The 25,350-nt window shown below is 39.3% G+C and overlaps 1 protein-coding gene across 6 annotated transcripts in view; it reads right to left on the minus strand.

Moving 5' to 3' along the window:
• HIPK3 (homeodomain interacting protein kinase 3) overlaps positions 1-25,350 on the minus strand; it is a 68,273-nt gene that overhangs the window by 27,732 nt on the left and 15,191 nt on the right. For 5 of the 6 annotated variants that reach the window (XM_032111153.1, XM_032111152.1, XM_032111151.1 and 2 more), the window contains exon 2: positions 24,154-25,249. In XM_032111153.1, the coding sequence (XP_031967044.1) occupies positions 24,154-25,247 (1,094 nt within the window). In that variant the 5' untranslated portion in view covers positions 25,248-25,249. Of the gene's footprint in view, positions 1-24,153; positions 25,250-25,350 lie in introns of those variants that run through there. The other variant, XM_032111154.1, reaches the window with a different exon arrangement.

The raw sequence follows: 25,350 nt of genomic DNA on the forward strand, positions 1-25,350 counted from the left end.
CAATTCAAGCCTATGTCACCATGTACCACAAAAGACAGGGAGAATAATTATGTTCAAGCTGATAAGGGAAGTTATCCCCTCATTCCTAGTTTCATTCCTCCTTTGAAGGAGTTTGGTGCATGGGAAGTGGCAGTGAAGACACAAGGAAATGAGCTGCTGTATCTCCTGTAAATTTCTATGGTCACAGTATGAATTCTTCCACCATGAAATAATAAAACCTCATTTTTGCCTCATAAAACATTTTCATAGGACTATGCATGCTCAACAGCTAGAAAAGATCTACTTCCCCTCACAGCCTCCCAGTGATATATATATAATGTACAAGACTGACATGCAGCTGCCAGTTTAACTTTGAACCCTGATCTGCCCCAGAGAAGGATTTAAAAATCTTATATAGAAAGCGGCCCACATACGTGACTCTTAGAAAAAAAGAAGCAATCACTGCAAAAAAAATTCTTTAGAGCTTACGGCTCATGACTGAATGGGGAAAAGAAAATTCAACAAGAAATTAAATGAGACAGAAAAATAAATCCTAGGTAATTTCCTCAAATAATAAAAAATCACAAACTATCCTAGATCTTTTTCCTGATACTGAAAAACAATTTCGTTTTGGAAGAGCAAGCACAAATTTCAACCTAATATACCTTCTCTTACCACCTACCAAAAATACTGAAGATAATCATTATTTAGTTATTCCTGTCTGATTTATTCAGATGAGAATAATAAAACAAGTGATTTCAGCAGACTCTTTTCCAATTATCCACTATCTCTCATGAAATGAGGAGTTGATTTCATTAAAACTAGAAGATGTTTATGCTTCTGCCTTTTCATGATTTTGATTTTCCTTGAAAAGACTTACCGAGTGATTTATTTATATACTTGATCTGTTCAGCAGTTTTTGAATTACATGAAAATTAAGCAAAGTAGATACTGATACAATTAAGCATTGTAGATACAATACAATGAACAAAATGGTGTAGAGATAAACTCTTCAGATGCCTTATTGATAAATAAAGTCTGCTATTTAATACATTTACATTTTGGATAGCAAAGTGTCAATATATTTTAAGTGTCAAATGAGGTTACTTACCAATAACTGAATTTTGTCAACACCCTTTGTGTCCTTGTACAATTTCCTCCTAACTGTGGGACGACCCTGCAGTGTTTCATCCTTGCACTGCTCAAAGGTTGCAAGAGATGGTCACACAGACATTGCCTCTGCCCAGAAAAGGAAAACATCCAAAACCTTGTACAGAGTTTTTGTACAAAACAAACCCCCAAGATGAGCTGGTGAATTGTCTAAGATTGTTTTTGACGAAAACCAGACTTGAAATGATCCTGTTTGGAAGAGTGATTGCAGTCAAGGCAAGCACAAGTAGCTGTGGAAGGCCAAGCAGTGGGGCTGTTGGCAACCACGAGCTGACCTCCACCCAAGGAGAGGATCAAACACAGATTTCCAGCTCTGGAGGAGGACAAGAGAAGAGCACAGCATGGGATGTTTCAAGGCCTCACATATCAGACATGTTAGAACTTAATTTCCCCCCCTTACTTTGTTATTCTTGATTCTGTGGGAATAACAGTTTCTAACTCTCTAAGGGTCTACGTGGACTTGGCAGTGCCCAAACACATCAGCTTAAGAACAGGTAGAGAATTTCTACAGAAGAGTAAGAAGCTCAGAAGCGTTGGCTTGTGGCATCCTTGTCAAGAATGACATGGCATTGTAATTACGTCAGTTTTGTGCCAAGGCTTTTTATGCTTTAACCCTTGATGATAACAGTCCTACAACTGGACTGAGAGTACAAAGTTACAATGGTGCTAAAGAAGCAAGCAGTCAGATCCTGCTGTAAAAAACCCCAGCAGACACAGGGCAATGGGAAGAGGAATTAGTTTCTAATATCACTGATTAGCGTGAGGGTCTCTGTTACTGGCATAGTCCAGGTAAAAAAACCAGAGAACACAAGGATGTTGCTGTTATGCAAGAAGCAAGTAAATCATTACATATTACTTTATTTTAACCAGCTATTAAGAAAAACAAAACTAAAAAACCAAAACAAAACCAAAAAAAACCCCACACACAAAAAAAACCCACACCAAAACAATACCAAAGAAAATTCCAACCTGAAGACACAAAGGAAAATTTCTTTCATTCTTCAGCAACACTTGTAAAAGAGTTTGTCCTCCAACACAGGGCAACAACACACCTGCCCGCTGTAGGTCTGCAGCTCAGCCCAAGAGTTCAATAAACCATGAAACTACTGAACTATATGAAATCATTTTCCAGCATAAAGCTGTTGCACAGCAGTTCTCCAGGCAGGCACACCGCACTGGAGACGAACACATCACACAGGTACTCTACAGAGTAAGAAAATCTGCTCACATCCTTGTCCATTGTGAAAAGGATTTTTTAAACTGCTGATACATGCCCATCTGGGTGATGCAAAGTGATGTTCTGGTGAAATTTTGCAACTCAAACTGGAAAATTTTGACTTAAAATTACATTGCTTAAATTATAGAAAGCTCACCAAAAATTAACAACAAAAAAAGAAAAAAAAAGAAAAAAAAATGCAATCTTAGAAAAAAATCCATATTTTCATTACAGATAATTTATGTAGTGATACTAGATTATAAAAACATTGTCAAATTGAGATTCAACACTGACAACATGACATCAGGCTAAATAGAGACAGTAGGCTTGTTAAAGCTGTTTAATTTTGAAAGACAAACAAGCAACAGACTTGTAGGAGAAACTAGTATTTTAAAAAATATTATCTATTAACAGCAATGTGATCACTTAGAATTCAAATATTCAAAGCACATACAATTTAAACAGTAGTGTCCTGCAAAATGTCATGTATTGATGCCCCAGCTTCACACTGGAGATTCATGTCCTGTTCACTAACTAAATGGAACACCAGAATCCACTTCACTTTGAATACTCCCCTATAGAAAGTGTTATCTAAACACTTAGTATCTATGCCAGCTGCTAAATTAAACACAAAAAATTAGAAAGAATAGTAAAATGAAAGTTATGACAGAAAACCTACAGAGCAGCAACTGGGGCAGATGAATTAACACACATGAAAAATTAAATCTGCTTTCTCAAGGTTACACTAGTAGAGACCTTTTGGTGAATAAAAATATTTTTAAGTATTTCTAGATACTAAATGTTCTGCTGGATTCATACCCAAAGGTTACATCTCTGGCTCAATGTCCTGTGGGAATCTGTAACTTCCATAGAACACTGCAGAAAAATACACCCAACACACAGTACACACCAACACTTAACAGCATTAATTTTAATTTGAATACTGCTGTAGTATTTATGCTGTTCTGGCAAGTGATCCGACTGGCTGACTTGGCGAGTTTTTCCCATACAGATTTCTATGATTAGACTCATGGTGTAAACATGACACCACCAGAACAGGTCTCATCCTTACCCACTGCTTAGTGACCCCTCTAACACAACCGTGGGGAAATACAGCAGCACCTCAGCTTTGGAGCACTACAGAAAATCACCTGCTAATGTTTCAACAAAGCTAAGAAATTACTTTAGAAGATTTAAAACGCTATTTTCTTCCCCTCCCTGATGAATTTAACCTATGGACTGCTCCCAGGGAAAACTACACAAGTCTATTTTGGTAGGCTAGACTGTAAGACCTCAGCCTTCCAGCACATCCCATCACCTGCTTCCCATTACACCAGTGTGCTGAAAGAATCCGTATGCAATGGTCCCTTCCAAATGTTTCACCCCAGCCTTGAACCCCAACAGCACAAGGCTGCTGGTTTTTCCCTCTTATTGTTCTCCTCAGATGCTTTTTCCTCTCTGCTTTTTTCCTATTTTTCCTTCCCTATTATTCCATTTTAGTTTATTTGTCCTTTCCTGTTGAAAGAAGAGCCTGTCTATTCTTAGAAGTTTTGGATCCTAAAATAAACTGCTTAACTATGTATCTATTACATTCAGAATTGATGTCACATCAGACCCTGACAACATGCTACGACAAGAACGTGACTACAGCAAAGAGCCCCAGCATTTCTGCAAGCCCTGCTTTGCAAAGATTTTTAAAGACAATTTACATTCAAAAATGCATCTACCCAAATATAGGGTAGGGATTTTTTCCACTTCTTCTTCTCACTACATAAATGCTGATATTTTTAAAGCAGTTCTTGCCTGATATTTAATACTAAAACCTGGACCCTCCACCACCACACTAGAGGAAGAAGTCAGGGTAACCAGATTATACTGGGAATTCTTTTTAATCACACTTAATGTTAAAATTCTGCTGTGAGCAAATAAAGGTTAAAAACAGGTAGTGCAGTTTAAAGAAAAAAAAAATATATATAAAAACAAGATCTAGATAATGACTGGGTAATAATGGGAGCCTTTCATGTGAGTGAATCCTTTGAGCCTGGTCCAGGACACTAACAATTGCAAGTAGCTCATTAGTTTTGGCTAAAAACTTCATTCAGTTCCCAATATAGACAGAGGCTCATGGTAGGAAAAGGCACACTTGTTGACAATAATAACAGAAGCAACAAGGATCAAACAGACAGGCAACTTTCCCCTCATTTACAGAAGAGCTACTGCTCAAACTGGGCTGAAGCACACGGACTGCACAGTGCCCTGAGCTGGGGCTGAAGAACTTTTGTCTCCAAGAGGAAAAGGAAAGGTAAGTTATCTTTACTGCCTGCTCTTCTCAGAGTGCAGAGAAAGAATTACACAGAATTCCACAAGGCCCCACAAGGCCTTGCTGGAAAAGTCTGAGGGGCGATAAACATTTCCTGGACTTTAAAAAATAATAGCAATGCTTATTTCAAGCACACAACTGTCATTTCATTTGAACTATTAAACGTGCATTAATAGAATATCAATAAAGATTATGAAACACTTTCAAATATGTCCTGAACAGAGAATGGAAATATACACCACATAAAGCCCATAATCCATCTAAGGCCAGGGAGATATTCTGGGTTCAACTTTCAAATGACCTGTACCAAAATACAAAACCAAAATAATGCCAACTAAAAATTTATTCAAAGCATCAACAACTAACAAAAAGTGCAAAAATAAAGTAATTGTGAAGTTGGACTATTTTGCATGTGATGGCCAAACCCTGAACACTGCCCTAAAGGCTACAGCATTGTGAGAGTCTGCACAGTGGGAGTATTTACCTGGAACTCCTGCTCCTTGAAAAGATGAAAATTAAAGTCCAGTTGACAAATCTCTACTAAAAAGGTATCTGTGATTTCCTTGGAGATGTGTAGAATTCCACATTGTTTTGTTTCTAGCATATACGAATTTTCCACGGGGGGAAAAAAAAAAACCTCAAATTAAAGAGCTACTTTTTTCTTAGTCCCAGCAGCTATTTTTAGGTTATGTTGTCACACCACAAATTGACAGGACAAACTTTCAAAGGCCAGCCCTGAATTATGTCATTGCTTTTTAGTAAGGCTCCCAGCACAGCCTTACTGTGTCTTTGCTAATAGAGTTAATATTTCCTTTTGAGTCAGGTTCATTAAGTTTTCCGGCAGTTTTACATTGTGCTTTTCACTTTTAGGAAGAAGTCAACCTACAAACATAAGTGTAACCTGCATATGCTAAAATAGGGAGGGGAAAAAAAGTCTTATTGAAAGGAAAAACACCTCCCCTCCAGCTTCATTTCAGCAATGTCCTACTTTGCTGCCTGCAGTCTGAGCAGTCTGTACACACACACACTTCAGTTGGTGGGGGAAATCTTTGTGGTTTTTTTCTATATTCATTAAATTCCTGTAGTTCTTTTGGGTCCCTGACATTGACCGAAGCTTATAGGTGAAATCAGACAGGATCACTATCATCAGCTCAGTGGGATTTTTGTGTAACATGATTTTCCCCATAATCAGGTTTCCTGAATGTCTTCCTCGCAAAATGGCAATTTTAAGATTGACAGCAGCAAAGAGTATTGACTACACAAGAATAAGAAATTATATTATCCATGAATAGGGTAGCATAAACTATCACAAGCAGGCCAATATACTAAATAAATCCTTGGCAATAATCCCACTGCCAAGACAGACTTACAAATTTGTTTACAATTACCCAGGAAGAGCAGCTGTCAAACAGCCTTGACAAGGCTCTGTAAACAACATATACATTAATGATGATGCTGGGAAAGGAGCAGCAAAATTATCCATTATCAGACAATTGCAGAGATGCTGGAATACTTGAAGCCTTATACAGAAATAGCCTCTTGAGAATAAATAGCTGGAAACAAGAACAGTATCAGATCTACATCAAAATCAAAATAGAAGAGATTTACAGCCTGGTAACATAACCTTATGAGGAAGAGTCCATTAGAGCATAATGATAAATACAAGTATTTTCATTAGTCATTTCAGAACTAGACAAACTCTTTATTATTATTATTATTTTCTGTCTCTGACGTTGCAAATGGCCTTAGGCAAATCAGTTTGTTCTATGATTTAAGATAACCAATTTTTTATAAACATAAAAATAACCAACTGAGAAAGACATAAAATCCAGCAAAGATGGGTTTTTGAAATAAATTTTCATCTGAAGATGAAAATCATTAAAGTCTACAAAAAGTATGTCACTGACTTATCAAGCCTTGGTAGGTACTGTAAGTACCTAAAGACAGAAAGCTGCTTTGGTGAGGTACCAAGGAAACAAGCCTTTACCTTAGCGACCTCAAACAAGTGTCCCTGGAAATAAAAGGCAAGATGGCCCTGTTACAAAACAGAGAACATTACATTCTGCTACCTTTTCATGTTCTCTAAGGATGGCCAGCATAGCATTACAGCGTTCACTTCAAGGCTTATTAAGCCTCTTGTAGCATTACGATTACTAAGTGCTTTCCCAAAGGTGGTCACAGCCCCATAGAAAAAGAAGTGATCATTTCTGCCATTTAAAACCATACCTGTGCAACATATTTATGGAGCTGCAGCAGTTAAACCTGATGCAAACAGGTTTACATGATTTATAAAACCACAGGTGTGAAGGTTCCTCAAAGATGCCAGACCTGTTTCTAAATCATTTTTGTTATTTTAAACACGACAAAAATAGACTCAATTGCATTTCCCTGATTTAAGTTGATATGAACTATAACAGATGACAGGTTGCCACTCACTTGATTCCATCATCTTTCCAACCTCAAAGCAGCATGGGAAACTTATCAGGAACACCAACCAACCAACCTAACAAGCATCATGAGACTTTTATCTGCCAAGGTCAGGGGAGGGGGCGTTCAATTTTGAGTGATTATAATTTCATCAGCAGAAAAAGAAAAAAGCCTATAATCAGCTTCAAACATCTGAAACAAAACAATTGTGCTCAAATGTCTTACATTTGCAAGAGTTAAGGACTCTATAGCAGCACCTTTCAATAAAGAATGGTGTGGCAATCTTAACATGGCACACTCTTAGCAGCTCTATCAAATTTAAGAGGACTACCAAAAATAGGCTTCATTCTACAGAATAAGCACATACCTCACTGCGTTGTACATTTCTTATGCCCCACTGGTGCCAGTACACCCACTGAAATGAGAGACAAGTGAAATCATAGGTTTTTTTTGTTTTGCTATTCAGCATGGGGGAAAAATGTTAAAAATCTATGAACTGAGAGATTAAAGTTCCACCAGGAGTTGACTGAAGGAAGTCATCATGCATTTAACCAGCTCTTCTTCCTTCTAGGTGATTTCATCACCCAACCTCCAGGGGGGGAAGACAATGGGAGCTGAACTGTGTCCAGGGGATCTCTAGGGTGAAAACTTACCCCTGGGAACACCTACTAACCAGGTGAAACAGAGGACTGGCTTCATCAACTTCTCCAAATCATCAGTATGTCTCAATGCAAGCTTGCTATGACTTAAAACTGGTGTATAAACACAAGCTGAATTACAATTGTCATACGTTTGGTATTTTCTAAACAGTAAACAGGAACAGGCAAAAACTAGCTGATGAAGTCAGTGCTTACACATATCAACACAGCTTTAGATAAGAATGTTCTGAAATAAATACCATCCAAAGCCACTGCATGTGCCACAGCTTCAATAAGAAGTTATTGCTGTGTCATAACTGTGTCAAAAAAAGAAATCACCAAAATATCGAGGCAAAGTTTACAAGTTGCATGATTACTTTAAAGGTAATTATTTAGCTAGAACACATGACTCTTATTTCCCTATGAAAGGCTCTCTGCTTAACTGGATTAACACACTATTGATAGCTAAATTCCACTGCCGGAGGCTACTGTCAAGTCATCATTTCCAGAACAAACCTATAAGCTATTTTCTTTATCCTGTGTGCAACTATTACACCAAGCTCATCATGAATTTGTTCCCAAAGTGCTCTAAAAAAACTGCTGCAAAGAACATTCAAGAGATGCATGACACAGGATTACCTGTTCTAATGAAATTAGACCATACATCAGTCATAGGTTGGAAGGCTAAATACATTTTGCAGCTAACCAAGAACCTAACATCTGATTTTCAACATTGGTGGGTTTTTTGGGGTTTTTTTTTCAGTTTAAAAACAATTCAATTTTGATGCTGTGAAAATTGACTGTTGCCTGGAACTCAACTCTCAGATGTTTTCTAGGGAAAGCAAATCCAGCTCTGCATTCTCAGCAAATACTTCTCATGAAAATGTTTACATTTTTCTTATCAAAAGCAACCCTCAGATATATACACTCACTTTCTCCACCCCTTTCTTAGCACACACAATACACAAATTTTACACAGAGATGTTAGATAGGAAAGAACAGAAAAAACCTTCTTCGAGATAACCTTTCCTGCACAAACCTGCATTCAAGGTAATGCCACTGGAAAACGTGCCCCATCCTTTGCAGAGCCCTCACCCTCACATTTCTGTGGGATGGTAACACAGAGGTAAACAAGGAAGAGGAATTTCTGATCTCTCTGCTTTCATGGAATCATCAAGAACCATGACAACACAAGCAGAAGCCTCATTTTTTTTAAATCTCATTTCCATTTGCAGCATCTAACTAAAATCAGAAAGAAACTGAAAAAAAACCCCTGAAAGTGGCGTCACCATTTGTTACTACTGTACTTCACATAAAGGGAATTTATTTTAAAGTTAGGCTTAGTAACAGGAACAAAAACAATAAAAAAACCTAATTGGTTCCAAACTGGGGAATTTTGAAGTCTAACTTCCTTCCTCGTCTCCCAACAACACTCTCTGTGTTTCCTGATGTTGATAATGCCGGGTGGGAGACAGAGCACAGGCCTTCCTAATGAAGGGCCCCGAAACACCCCTATGAAGGGCCAAAGGGGAATAACCAAAAAGGTTAAAGTACAAAGGGAACACAATCCAAAGAAAACATGTTTGTTAGGGACAGGCCAGGCCAATGTGCTGGCTGCACAAAGGACTCAGAAAGCAAGTTAGTTTCCTCATTCTGTACTGGCAAAAAGTACTACCCTACTGCACTGACACAGGGCTGCTTGGAAAATTTCATGAGAGCATCTTTCCAATGCAATTTACCCTCTTTTCCCGGGCTCTTGTCTGCCTCAGCAACATCAGCAGTCAGTGATCACATCTCAAAGCATTGGTCACTCATGCAATAAAACTGCCTGTTGCACCACACAGCAGCTCCTCATCAGGACCTTCTCATACAACGAACACAAAATCTATTTCATAAAACAGAACTGGGCTGGGGAGCTTCACTGTACAACTTTGCCAGTGTAGTATGTCATTAATAAAAAAATAAAAAGGAAAAGAAGCAACAAAAACCTGCTTTTAATGTGCTACCAGACAAAAGGTCCAACCTAGAGAAGCTAGAGAGCTCAGCCTGCCAGCAGCTAGGAGACAAGGAACCACACATACAAATGCACCTTCTTTGCTGCTTTGCCTTTGCATTTGCTATCAGTCACCAGCAGAGACTGGATACTGACTGCATCTTTGATCATTCAGAGCTGGGTTTACATTCTTCACGAAGTTGTTAGAGGCAGCCTCTGCCTCATCCCATCTTTTACTGAATGGGTTATGTCTGATACAAGAAAAATAATGAGATTGAGCATAGGAAGATTCCGCCTTTACAAAGGAAATTACCTTGTAATGACATCTACGTTTCCTTGAGATACATTTGTTGATCACAGAAATCTGTGCGGAGTAGTTATTTTTATTATTTTAAAATGTAACAAAACCAGTACCCCTAAGCATGCATTTGCCAATTATGCAAATTACACAAATCAGTTTTCAAAACACAACAAATCTTTTTCATTTTTCTTAGACAAGCCACACCTGAGTCCAATAAAGAAAAAAGGGCTATGACAAACGACAAAGAAAAAACAACTTGGAAATTTAGTTTGATTATAAATGAAAAGTAAAAAAATTAAAATATTTTCCTTAAAATCCAGTTTAAATCAAAAGCTAAGTGCGACAAACAATAAAAAAAGGCTGCGTTAAACCACATCATAAATTAACACCCAGAGTATTAATCCCTTTCAGTTACCAGTTCTCTAGCAACATGTAACAGTTCATTCAGTGTAAAAAAACCAAAAAATGGAATAACTGTTGTACAAGAGATTTAAGAACAAGGAAAAAAAAAATTGACTTGCAAAAGAAAATATTCTTAATTGCACATCATCCCTTTCCAGCGACTCCCTTTGCACTCCCACCTTTTTTGCACACCGAAATTCCAGCGTGCCACGTCGCCTTGAGCCAGCCAGGAGCGTGGGAAGGGTCCCATTGCATAAGATGTTATTAAGGCAGCAAAGCCTGGCTGCTTAACTGCAGATACTTAAATACTCAAAATAATTACACAGATTAGCCAGCGACTCCGGCCGGAGTGCTGCTGACCTGGAGCAGCAGGGAGCTGTTCCAACACACCCTCTCCAGGTGCATTCTGCACTCCAAGGGCCGAGGTGGGAGATGCTGACCCTTGTGTGTTTATCAGGAGGCAGAACAGGACTGACCACTACTCGTGGTAGATCCACACACTTCCAAGTGGTGGAAGAACTCCCCAACCACAGAATTAATTATGCTATAACAATAAGCTAAATGTGACTCCCACTGAAATTCATTTACAGGCATAAAGTACTTTTCCTTCCTGCTCAAGCTGCTGCAGTTAAAGGACTCTGCTTAGCAGAAATATGTGAAGAATCCCACATTACAGTATTTCAGATGTCAAGCACCAGAGTGTATTTTAGGACAATCTGGGCTAATTTTAATTTTTCAGATATTTACTTGTAGGCTCAGACCTACAGAAGTTTGGCACAAGATACTAAATACTAGTTAAAGCAAGCAAGACATTATAAAATATTTGTTTCTTCAAGGGATGGTTAAAAACCTAACCAAAGCACCTAACAGAAAGAAATTAAATACAGCAATACACTGCTCTGAGGAGGCAATCCTATAAGTACAGCTGTATACAGTTACAGTTATCTTCACGTGATTCCAAGCATGCACTCTCTTCCCATTCCCCATACACTTTTGGGTGGGGATGTCTTTTGCTTTTGGGGGTTTGTGGCTTTGTTTGGTTGCTGGGTGGAGGGTTTTTGTTTGCATTTGGGGGGGTATGACCGTTTTATCTTGATTTTCTTAAATAAAGTTCCCTGCCCTGTCTGCAGAGGTTTTTGTTCCTCTTGCAGTGGCAGTGCTAGTCGTGAGAAGCAAGCATTGAGCAATGAGCTGGAGAGAGAACTAAGAACACAGGCTCTTAGTCAACATCAGGAAACTATTTCCACTTCAGAAGTCAGGAAGCTTTTCGCACGTTACTCCACAAGTCTTTGTGCCACATTCTATTGAAGAAGAGAATCTGCTGTCATGCCCCACAAATGTAAACAAGCTTATCAACAACCACTGGACCTAATTATACTTCGCTGTTGCTGTTTTTTTCAGATTTGCACTACTACTCTCCCCAGACAACAATGAACAACCCTAGATCTCTGTTTTGTTTTCTATAGCATACAAAGGCAACACACATATTACTGAGTTAGTCCAGAGCTATGCACACACTGACTTGCCAAATAGCTACTGCAAAACAGCAAGAATAACTACCAGCTTCTTCCTTTTCACCCTGCAGCAGTCACTAGTTTGAATCTTCCCCTCTACTCTGCAGCTGCTGTTCGTACCTCTGCCACTGACACCTTGGGGATTTTCATCTCCTGTTCAGATTTGGGTTGAAGTACTTGAAGGTTCAGTGGTACTGGGACAAAGGCACACTTTATGCACATTAATCAGTCAAACAAAAAAAGCTCAGAGGTCAGCTCTGAGGTTTTTCCAAAAATCCCCACTAGATTACACCCATCCAGTAAACATCAGATTCCTTATTGCAGGAGTTTCTTGCACTACCCATTTCAGAAGTGCAAGTGCAGGCCACCAAACGTCCCCTCCAACAAGCTGATCACAGTCCATTTTCGTAACAGGTGCTTTCGCTTGTCCTCACAGCTCCACCACTGGCAAGTTAGAAGTGCAATATACACAGAGAAACTCCAGCGATTTATCTGCAACCATTCTCTAACGAAAAACTCAAAGAAAACATACCAAGAATCTTAAAGAGGAATTACATGGACACTGTCTCATGCAGAAGAAAAATTAAGCTATGTCACCGTAACTTGAAAACTGCAGAGTGAATCTGCTCCAATGACTGCCATTAAACCACAGAATACTTGCACTTTTTGATTTGCTAGAACACACTAACCTGTGTACTGCCTTTTACCTCAAAACATGTAAATCTCGTGCTTGACAAAATGTTAATTTTGTCTCACAAAGGAAAGAGCCATCTCTTAAGGTAAAGCCACAAGAAAAAATTAAAATGGAAAAATGTTTGAAAACATCTTTCTAAACTTAAAGAGCAAAGCTAAAATCAAAGCACAACAGCAAGTAGAACGAGTTGTTACATCCAATTTCATACATATTTAAAATACAAAAGCGATGCAACTCATGACCAACAAGGACTGAGAGCATGCACATGTGCAATACACAGTGGTGGGATGTACAAATAAACCACCACCAAGTAGAGCAGCTTTTTGCCATACTTAAGCAGCCACAGATTAACACATGAGTTTTCCAAGAGGTTCACATTTTGTCACACAGTCTCTGGCTCCCCTGAGCATCAGCCTGGCACCCACTATCAGAAACACAGGGAAATCCAAAACAAGGACCATGCTAAAACTAGGAAATTGCAAGTCTCCTGTGTCTGGAGAGAGAACAGCACTAATTATAAAGTAATTAACTTCTGTTAGAATTTTCATTGTGTCAGTAAAGGAGAGGGAAGGGCTGAGGATGCTGTTATGCACTTGGCATTCCACACTCACGTAACACCACCTTCTTTGAAATGGTTACATTGATCCAGATTCTGTATCTTGGAGGAATATGACCTACATATATTGGTTAACAAAGTACTTGAACGGGCATTTCACTGGCATTATTCCACACAAGTCCGCAAGAGAGAGTCAGTGGTCTCACGCAAGCTCAGTCCTCTGGACACACAGAATGAAAATGCTGAAGTGTCAAAAAATAGCTCCAGAACAGGAAACCACATATGGGCGTGAGCTCCATCCAATTTAGTAAATTAAATATTAGATTAAGTTTGGGGGTTTCTCTTTTAATTTTGTATCAGATACCTCTATGTGAGAACAGGGTCAGGGGGAGTCATTTGATGGTATTTGTACACAGTCTAATAATGATGCTACAGATAGACACATGAAGAAAAAAAGGTGCTTCATATATGCAGATGCTTAATAATCATAAGCTCAAAAGAAGTGGTGTGTGGAGAGATTAAGTGGAACAAAATTAGAGCTAATTTGTTTTAGGCAATCCCGAAGTTGTTCTTGCAGGAAGGCAACTACATGGCTACAAATTGAATATCCCAAATGGCACGTGGCACCACTCCATGAGCAACCATCCCTGTGGGACAGTCATTCCGCGGGCAGGGTGGAGTACTGGGGCACTAATGACACATGCTAATTCCTAATTCTCCTGCTGTGTAATACCCTGCAGGGTTGCAGGGTTCCTCCCTTGTTAAATATCAGTTAGTTTCCTAACTTTTTTTTTAGCAGCTAAACGACTGCTGCCTATATTAAACGCTACATTAAACAGGAAAATTACATAAAGCAAGGCAACACCAGCGATGTAAGTGGTGTTGGTCAGAAAAAAACAGATCACTGTCAACTCAGTGAGAGAAGACTCAGAGTTCATGGTAGGGCCAAAAGACCAGTAAAAGAACCAGCAGAAATAAACCTGAGAATCAGTTAAGCACTTCACTCTTTTAGTGCCTCTGTGCAGAAGTTACTCAGCATAGCCAGACAGACATCAACTACAGAGCTTTCCCAGCTACTCTGCGTGTACAGGAAAGCTTTCAATTTAAGAACACTTTCTTACTGGAAATTGTTGAAATAATTCGAGGCTATATGAAAACCAAAGCACAGCCAGAAGCCATACCATATAATCTACAAATTATATGCTCCTGTTCTACTTTCCAGCTCTTGTTACCAAAAATGCTGAGGCCCTCTGCTCTACTTCCAGCTACTTTTCCGGAGAGGTAAAGTGTCCAAAGCCAGAATCATCTCCACACAATGCTGAGCCAGCACAACAATGGAGCGTGTCCAGAGAAAGGCAACAAAGCCGGTGAAGAATCTGGAACATAAATCATATGAGGAGCAGCTGAGAGAGCTGGGGGTGTTTAGCCTGGAGAAGAGGTTCAGGGGAGACTCTGTCACTGTCTACAATCACCTAGAAGGAGGTTTTGGCAAGAGGAGGGTCAGGCTCTTCTTTCAGTAACCAGTGACACAACAAAGGGTGCCTCGAGTTGCACCAAGGAATGTTCAGTTTGGATATAGGAAAACGTTTTTCACAGAAAGAGCAATTAAACATTAGCAGGCTGTCCAGGGAAGTTGTGGAGTTCCCATCCCTGGAAGTGTTCAAAGAATGTGTAGAGGTGGCACTTCATGCTATGGTTTAGTTGGCATGGTGGTGTTCACTCAAAGGTTGGGTATGATGATCTTGGAGGTGTTTTCCAACTTCAGTGGCTGTATGATGGCCATTATAGTACACAGTGCACAGACAGCATCCTGCAAGTCCTTGCATTACTGCCAGAAACAGAGGAGCAGCTGGAGGTCTCTCCAGCCCTGCTGTGACCCATGGGGGAGCATCCAATGCAGAATTCATTCACCAGGTAGTTCTCTAGAGGAGCCAAAAACCTATGGCATAGTCTCCAGATACACCATAAGACAAAGTCCAAAGCCCATGGACTATAGCCACCTTAGTGAACTCAGAAACTTGGCCACGTAGAAGATGCAGATGTTTAAATGCAGCTCAGAAGCCACATTTTTACAGTGATGGGTGGGACAGGTGTGTGGACATAGTGAAGAATACTTCAAGATACTAAAAACACTCAACAAAATAGGTGTAGCATAATTTATATAAAAAAAATACAAACTCAATCTTGACTGGATGGCAAGCAGTGAAAGGGTGAGAAAATTAGCTCAAAAATTCAAATATTAACTGGGGTTCAAAAAAAAGGCACCAAGAACAACATCCAATACTATTAGTGTAAACATGGCTTTTGCCATCATATCTTTTTGGCAAGTATCAAGTGCTGTTACTGATCTATGACCTACAGCACACCCTAACAGTTTTTCAGTTGATAAAACAACAGTAATACGCAGTTTAAAAGCTTCATGTAGTGTTATATTTATACAAAAGCCTTGTACTTAAGTGAGGTGACAGGTGTTGCCTGCAGTTTTTCAAAGAAGCCATGAAATGCACATGTTCAAAAGTTATCAGGGAATTAAGTTTTATTGAGAGAAAGTAACAAAAATAACGATAAAATCTGTTTCAATTCAATTCCTACAAAATTTTGGACAATTAAAATACATTTTAAATTCACATTAATTTTTAATCTTCAATATTAAGAAAGGTTTTGTGCACTACACTTGAAACAATAAAGTGTACTCTTGTGAAAGATTTCATCATGAAGTATTGGGTGGTTTAAATATTTTGAATACTTAAAGATTCACTACAAGGGTAAGACCCTATCATTCTAAAAAACATCCAAGAAAGCATTCAAAACACTGATGAAAATTCAACATTGCAATTCTGAATAAAGGTAACCACATAAAGAGATACTTTGTGAGAGATTGCTGCACCGTCCTGGGACAACAGAAATATCCTTGGTATTTACAAAAGGGGTAAAGGTTCTTAAGGTAACATCACAGTCTCAAAATGCAACTGCTTGAAAATCTTATCTACGAAATGCTTTTGGCTTTCTTCTCCCAGCCCTCTAATCCCATTTTACTTGTTAGCAGCTGTTTTATTAACAGTCCAAACAAACAAACAAACAAACAAAAAAAAAAAAAACACCTTGAAAACATTATAGGACCAAGGACCATCAAATATACAATATAAAATTTAACAGTCTGGACATTTCAGGAAACTCATTTTCATACAAACTTTAATTTTACTTAATTTTTATTTATTTTTTAAGTACTTATTTTTATCCCAGACACCTCTACTACTTTCCAATCAGTGCCTGAATTCACAAGAGGTTTCTTTTCTTGTCAACATTTTGGTTTTTAGTTCTCTAATATTTTATTGCCGGTTTTGGTCTGAATACACCTGAGTGTTAAGCGTCCCAAACATGCTCACATATCAGTCTGCACTTGCTCAACCTGTTTGATTTTCCAAGCAATAGACTTCCCACATGTCTCCTCCATCCTCTTCCCTCCTGCTGGATGCCACAGATGCAGCAGAAGCCTTCACCCACAAAACACCTCTCAGCTGAAGCCAAGGATGTCAGGTGGAAGAGACAGGGGCCGGTGCAGAGGCTTCACTTTCGATCACATTGATTCAGATCTACTACCTGCTCTTACACCAGAAATGCACAGCCACATTTTCAAAAGAAGCCCAGTGGGAGCAACTTGTCACAATATTTACAAATACAGCACTGCAGCTAGCACTGATATTTTCTGCAACAGAGATATCTGATATAGCCACACTCCCGTACGCACAGATGTACGATGAACAGATCTTTGTGACAGAAATATCAGTGCAGTGAAAAAAAAAAAGGATCACATTTCAGGATCTATTTTAATGTGTGAAAAATAAAAGCTGCTTCCCAAAACTTTAGCCATGGCACACAGGTCTATCATTCAACCTCAGAAAAAATGCAATATAGCAAGAACCATGAGCTCATTTGTCTTGAAAATTAGGAAAGAATTTCCCTTCTGTTCAAACTGAAGCAATCTAAACACTGAGAACCCCCATCTGAAGTCTGAATTACACTGTTGCTCCAGCAATCATGATTAACTCGAAATCTGGGCTGACATTACTAGAGTCTCCAGCAAGTACGTGGTACCTTCAAATGCTTCCTGTGTAAGCCCAGGTTATAGTACTCAGAAAATCTCTAGCTCAGGAAAAAGCCCAACATGAAGACTGGATGCCATTTCATCCACTCCCATCCCCATGATTCTCCTCTGGATCTTCAGAGAGTATTTAAAAAAAAACCCAACTTGCAAAATTACAGTAACCCTGACACTCTTTTCTACAGCATTTAAAAAAAATCCCAAACACAAAATCAAAAACCCCACACCATTACAAAAAAATCTACTCTTATTTTCTGCTCCTATGAACAAAGAATAATAAGGTATTAGAGACCACATTATGTTGACTAGAAAATAATGAGAGAATTGAAAATACATTTGTTATCAAATAGCTACATAAACATGAAGTTATGATGAGCTAAGATTGCCACTCCTGGATGATACTCATAATGGTTTTTGTTAGGTCCTATTAATCATGAACTAGAAGTTTAAAATGGGAATTCAATAAAACAATTAATGAACAGTATGCAAAAAGTACAAAGTCTTGCCAAATCAATAAAACAATTTGTTCACAGACACAAGCCACAAAAGCTTATCTTGACATTAAGTTCCGTTTGCTCAGATAAGGAAATAAACCAGCAGCTGCAGCTCTGCAACTTTAAAGAGGGGGAAAAAAATTGTTAAGTGTCCCAATTCACTTGTAATAGCAATTCCTTACATTATCAGGACTCTCTTACATATACCACTGACAGTAACCATGCTCACAGCAGAGCAGCTGACTTTGAACAGGCTGACCTTGAGCAAGCAAACGACCTCAGCAGCATGTACTTCTGGCTTATTTCACTGCAACAGCGAAACAGCCTCACCATCTATAGAAGTCTACCGTCTCTGGCCACCACCCCTGACTATTTTAAGATATCCCAATACACTTCGGTGATGCACAGTTCAAAGTGATAGAATAACATCTGCTAGCATGTTGAAGTGCAAGTTGTTTACAGAGGCATTTTGAGCTTGTTCTCGTACCGCGCTTCCCAAACTGACGGAAAAATCAATTGATTACCAGAGCTTTGCTTCTCATTTAAACATATCAACCTCAAAATTTAATAAATAATGAGCAAGAATTTTAGGCATTGTGAAAGGAGAGAAAACCCCAAGACATCCCCCTCTAGATAAAGCTCATTTAGAAGCTTCAAGTACACAACAGCAATGGGTGAACTTGAAAAGGCAGTTGCTTCCCGAGATGTCAGTTTTGCACAGCTTCTCCCCTTGGTCACTGCTATAAAGAAAAGCTGTATTAAGATGGATGTTTATTTGTATAGAGGTTTTTAACTGCTATTTTAAACATACAGAAGCTGCATGCTGATGTGATATTAGGGGAAGATAATCGTCAAGTTACTCGGATGCAACGGTTGTGTTACTGAGTCATAACAACCCATCCTGCTGACAACCCCAGCCTACAGAGAGAAAACATTCAATTTCCAAAAATCACTCCAGGGAGAGTCACTGTCAGCCTGTGCTCTCAGGAGTCCCTGGAGTGACAAGGACTACGTCTAACCAAGTTACAAAGGCCAGGGAGAAAACAAGCCTCTCTGGGAATTTATGGCCATGAGAATTTTTTTTTTTTCTAATTTTGAAGGAACGCATATAAGAGGGAGAACAAGAAATCAAGTAAATTGCATAAATTTGAGGGGGGGAAAAACCAGCATAAGCTCTTGGTGGTATATTCTGAAACTTAGCATAAAGCTGAAAAAATCATAAATAAAAAGCTGTCCTAGTGCAACAGCCTCAGAGCACGCACAGAGCCCTCACTGAGCCCAGCTCACGGGCAGTAATTAAACCACACAGCTCAACTACTTTATTCTTTTTCCAAAACCCTTTAAAACCTTTTAAAACAGAAGAGCCCATATCGGACCAAATCACTCTTTGAGCGGCAGCAGAACTGACTGGGCAAGTGAAAACAGTGTCATGACCACAGAACACAATTATTATCACTTTTCCTCTGTTCTCTGTGATCTTCATGGGAGAGGAGGGTAGGAGAAGGAGAGGGGGGAAAGCCTGCTCTCATCCACCAGGAATACATCCAACAGCAATTTTTCCATCTCTCTGAGCTCTGTTGCAACACTATTGACATTTGGCATTTTGTCTGGAACAAGTCTGTTGATTAGCAGCTATCCTTAGTTGGAAGGCTGGAGGGAGAATATCACTGTCCGGTTCTGGAATGAGTTGACTGCACTGAGTGCATCTACTCACATCATTTGCTTTTCCTTAGGAGTGCACTGCTGAATACCTAGGATCCTATTTTACCGCTGTCACCAGTGGAATAGGAAAACATTTCTGGGCTACAAGCATCTCTTACTAACCAGACACGTTCCATTCTGCCACACCACTGAAGTTGCCCACCAGCCTGTTGGGTCCAGCTGGTGCCCAGTTTAATCTGGAGATCAGTTATATTGCTTCCCATTCGTTTTGTTTTCCCAGTAAATTTGGCTATGCTGAACAACAGTTTGCTTGCAGACCCCTGGATGCTAAAAGGAACATCCTTTGGTTGGGAAACCAAGTGCTTATCTTCAAAACGCATTTTCAGTCAAGCTTCCAGCTGCACTCTACCAGCAATATAATCTGACATAGCACAAAGATGATGATGTTTTCTTTGGAGACAGGAGGTGAAATGACCATGGAGGCAGCTATGATGAGCCACTGTTCAACTCCCTTTGGGGGCTGTGCTGCAGCAGCCTGCAATGAAGTAGCACACTCGCTCCTATGCCTGCAATGGCTACTGTCAGATCCACAATATTAGAGAGGTTTTATGAATGATGAGTTTGGTAAGGTTTACTGAAGACTCATTTTCAAAATCCCCTTAGGAAGACAACCCAAATTATATCAATATGAAGGTGATTCCCCTTGAAAAAAAATTAAGCCATAATTCCCTGAAGAGTTACCACTGAATGCAACACACTGAGAAGGCCACTGCTTCCCATGGCAACAGAAACAAGGTAACTTGGGTCCCTGAAGCAGATGGGCAGCACTACCTTGATCATTTCAGATCACTCGACTCTTGGAGGCTACTGCTCATTGCAGACAGCCATTTCGAAGCCCCTCTTCTCATACGTGCTTTCCTAAACGCATCTCACCTCAGGAAAGAGGCAAAACAAAGGAAAATTACTTCCAGAGAGAAACACCATGCCCTGGAAAAACTTTCTGCCTCACCAGATGAGCACAAGAGACCAGACTTGGAAACAGATGTTTTGATTCTCCTCCTGCACAGCCTGCACTGTGTGATAAGGGGGAAAGAAGCTTTCTGTTTAGGATGCAACACTCCTCTCTTCATGATTTGGGGTGCAGTTGACCAAACGGGCAGCAACACACTTCTCATACCATTTCCATAAATGACAAAAGCTTGATCACCTACACTGCATGTAAGGGCATTTTCTTTTGAAAATGTACACACGGCTTACTTATTCACCTCCTTAGATCACTCATAAAAGGTCAGCAGTCTTAACGTGTGAGGCCAGAAGCAAAAAAGGGCTTCAAATACCAGGTCTCTCTAGTCCACAGCTATTAAAATCCAGACCAGCATAAAAAGAGCATGTAAGCACAGACACTGCCTTTCAGGGAAAGAGCATTGAGAGTAACATCTGATCTTTAAAACAAAAATCATCTGTGACTTCAGACAGTGTATCATAGCTCGTATTTACTCATACCCATACTCAACAATTTCTAGCAATATAACAAACAGGAGTTTCCAAAAGGAAACAAAACATCAAAATCTATTTTTCATATTTGTTTTAACCATTTTCTTATTTTCTCTTTGCTTGACACAGAAACAGGAAAGCATCAAGTGATTATCACTCCATCCACTTTGTCTCCATTTTTCTGCTTGCTTATACCCTTTTAAAATTCAGTTAGTCTCACTTGTTTAGGATGTCTCCTCATACAAAAGTAGCCTAACATCTCCAACAGTCATCATTATGTCACCTCTCCTTCTGCTATAGGCAAAGGAAAGTCAGCTCATTATGCATTCACCTGACTACATTATGTTCCCCTGCTTGAGTCTTAATCCTCTTATTACTCATTTTTCCAATTCATTACTCACTTCTTCTTACAGATGCAAAATACTGACACTAGAATTCAAAATGAACACTAACACTAGACTTTGTGGCATTCTCCATTCTCATGATCATTAGTTCACTATGGTCCCAGGAACAAAAAGAAGCAGCAGTGATCAGATTGGGGGGAAAAAAATGAAAACAAAAACCCCCAACAACAAACAACCTTTTCTCTTTATTCAGTTTTGTAAAACTTGTTTCAACATGTCATAGTCAAACAGGTCAAACCTGCACTATCACCCCCAATCTCTTCTAATACAAAAAGCATTGAAGTACAGTTATATATAACTGCTCCTTATTTGATTGTGCTTTTTTTCAATCTCTCTTAAAATAAATTCCATCTCAATACAATATATTCTCTGAAGGCCCTTCTCATTCTTCGAAAAGAATTTTCACATTTCTCCAGCACCATCTATTTTGAAACCTTTTGAATCAAATCCCCATTTTCTGACATTATTTACACGAGTCCAGTGCTTCCAAAGGAACAAAAAGAAATTTTGAGGAACTGCCAGGCTACACAAAGTTAGTTTGAATAACACAACTGGTAGAGAGCTATGCATCCATGATGAAATCCAGCATGCTGAAAACCTTTTCAGAAGGAAAACTTTTGTTGACAGTAGTTGTGAAGCATAGTATTTTTTTTCAATATTATCTCAACCAATATTTATATATTAAAAAAAAAATTGAAACAGATGAACCCTAAGTGTTTTTCTTTTTATGTCCTTTGTATTTTCAAAAATTACTGACTTAAATGCTACTTTACAGAAGGATTATAAAACTATACAAGACAAAGAACATGAGCTACTGAAGCCTGAATATTTACAAAAGCACAACTTACTAACTACAAAATTTTAGATGCACATGCCATATGATTCAACATCACTGAGGCAAGACAAATACATGCACCCACAAATCTTATCTTATTCTTGGGGGATGATATTTTTGAATAACAGCCACAGGGAACCTCACTTGCTCATATTTCAGTGCAATACAAGCATCCAAAATGCACACAAGGTGCCAAGGAGTTGCACATTGATCCTGCCAGCATACCTGCTCAACCCCATAAGCATGCCAGAATTCTACACAGAGGTGCAAAGTAACATCCAACCAAGTAAAACAGCACTACAGCTACTACATTTTTATGTAAGCAACTAAAAAAAAAGCACAACACTTTGTCTACTGAGCCATCTGAAGCAGAAAAAAAATGTTGAAAGTAGTTAGTTGAGGCTGAAGTACTACAATAGGACCACCCAGCCTGGCTGTCCACAGCCTCCCCTCTGTCAGTTCTCAGGGAGGGAGAAGGGAAAAATGGCAATAGCTCACAATAATCTGTAATTGCTTCAATAAATAAAAAAGCCAAAACAGGTAGGGAAACAGTCTCAGACCATGCACCCTCAGTATCTGCTGGATTATGATTCTGTATGGACCAGCTGAAGCTAAGACCTTTGCACTTGTCCAGAGCCTCTCAGAATTCCTGCCATCTTTGCAAGCCTGGCCTGATTTGTCCTGAGAGGCCCAAAACCACAGTATCTTAAGTGGTGTATAGCTTTTACACCAAAATGAACTCCCAAGTTACTTAAGTTTTTATTCACTCTTGTATACATTTTTGTATAATGTGGGCATGCATCACTCCGTATCGTTTCCCAATTTAGTTTTCTGCTGATGAACTTCATGTAGTTTTTAAATCCTCTGCTGCAGTTTGCAATTAAGTAATAGAGAATGCAGGTGATGAATTGGAATATTTTATGTGAGCACTGTACATGAAGCATCCTTGTTTACAAGCTCCAGTCAAAAAATAGATTCCTCTGGCATGAACTCCAATCACTAATTTCATCAAGACTAGAATTGCACTGCACAAGTTTTCATTTCCAGCATGAATAGCTGTAAAATATTCAAAATTTTCTTCAAAGTACTCATTGTCCTAGTTTACTAGCTTCTTACTGAATTGGCAGACAGGCAATACACAGCACATACTACTGCCAATGACACAAAGCAGAACTGAAAGAGGTCTTCAATCAAGACAAATTTGGCTTATAAGGAAAACAAAAGGACTAAATATTGGTAATTTTTAAATGTCAGGCAGATTGGCAAACTATTCAAAGAAAGCTTTAAAAAAACAACCAAACAAAACTATCAAAAACATACATCCATTTTCAGGCAAAAGTAGAATGTAACCATATACCAAAATCACTTTAAATGCCCTTCTGGCATCACCCTAAACATTTAAGCATCCTATCACTCCCTAACTCCAGAAGTTCACTGAACTCACAGCTGAAGGCACTCAGTCAGAATGGAGTTTCTAAGAACTAGGGAAAATATTTACAAGTGCTGGAGAAAAACAGAGGCATTTACATAATCTTTGGCAACAGGATATAGAAACATGGCACTTCTAGTACACTGTCCAGCTGCTTACAGAAAAAAATCCATCACGTCAGGAAGGCTGGAAAGACATCCTAAACAGGCAAGCAAAAGATAATTTTTTTCTCTTTTCCTTTTAAACAGTCTCAGAGGTCTCAAAATAACAGTAAGTGATGACTTCAGAGAGCAACATAAAACATACTTCCAGGAAAAAAACAACACTGTAAAAACATTCAAAGCAAGTATTCACATTCAAAATGGCAACCAACCACATAATTTGCACATTCCCAGATGGTTTTATCTTTTCCAAATCATTCTTATTAGTTACCTGGAGGAGTAATTATTTAAGCCATTAACTTTCAGAAATGCTAAAACCTTGTTCCACTAACAGCTAAAATATCAAAGTAGAAGACACCTACCTGTAATACCGAGATTGTAAGTAAGTTGAACAAATAGTCTTTGATACATGGCTGGCAGACCCAAAGTCTATGACTTTGACCCGGTAAGGCTGCCGAACGGGATCCACCAACATAATGTTCTCTGGTTTGAGGTCAGCATGGATTAAACCCAGACTTTTTAGTTTTTTCAGTGCAGTGGCCACCTGTTGCAGAATAGGCCTTATTACTTTCAGTTGCAGAGGGCTGAATTTGTTTTGTTTCAGGAAGTCGTACAAATTCTGTTCCAACATCTCAAAAACCAGACAAGTATGGTTACGATGCTGAAAGCATTCATAGGCTCTCACAAAGTTAAATTCATCAGCATTTTCAGTGCTTAGTCTTGCTAAGATGCTCACTTCTATTTGCCCTTGCCGTGCGTACGAAGGATGATTCTTCAAGATTTTGATTGCCACAATCTCATTTGTCCCCCTTTTCCAGCACTTGACTACTTGTCCAAAGGTCCCTCGTCCCAGGAAATCAAGAACCTCGTAGGTGTTTTTCACAGAGCACAACACCTCGTGCTGCACTAACTGGTAGTCTCCGTCCCCGCCGGTACCGCTCTGCTTGGAAGCCGCGGCCGTAGTCACCACCGCCACCGGGTTCCCCACGTTGGTTTGCAGCATTGCAGGCAGGATGGACAGTTCATCGACGATCTGCATCGTGCTGTTCTGATTATCCAGCTCCTCGCTCTTACGCTTCAATCCACATCGCTGGGCTCCTTCCAGGAGATCCAACCGGCTTCCCTGCGTCCCAGCCCGAGGGGCCTCTAGCTGAGGTTGCTGTGCCCACGCTGCCAACGCTTTTGTAGCACCTGCAGTATTTTTTAAAGCAACAGCATTTGACTGCAACCAAAAGTTCTGTCCTCGAGGTCTATCAAATGGATTTTTAGTCTGAAAGAAAGTACTAACCCTGTGGGGAGAAATTCCGAAGTTTTTACCATTCACATAGATTTGCGGGTAGGTTCTTTCGTGGTACACACAACTGCTTGGTTCTAGTTTGAGTTTCTTCACACTACAAAAGGCACTTGACTGGGTTTGATAAACATATGGTGGATAGACCAAGACTTGTGAGGCCATACCTACAGAGGGAGAGAAAAAGAAAAAACAAGTGAAAATTGTGCACATTTCCAAGCTTTTCAGCAGCTGCTACTTTTAAATGAAGAATCACGACACAATTACG

Source organism: Corvus moneduloides, chromosome 6 (assembly GCF_009650955.1).
Source record: "Corvus moneduloides isolate bCorMon1 chromosome 6, bCorMon1.pri, whole genome shotgun sequence".
Taxonomy (NCBI): domain Eukaryota; kingdom Metazoa; phylum Chordata; class Aves; order Passeriformes; family Corvidae; genus Corvus; species Corvus moneduloides.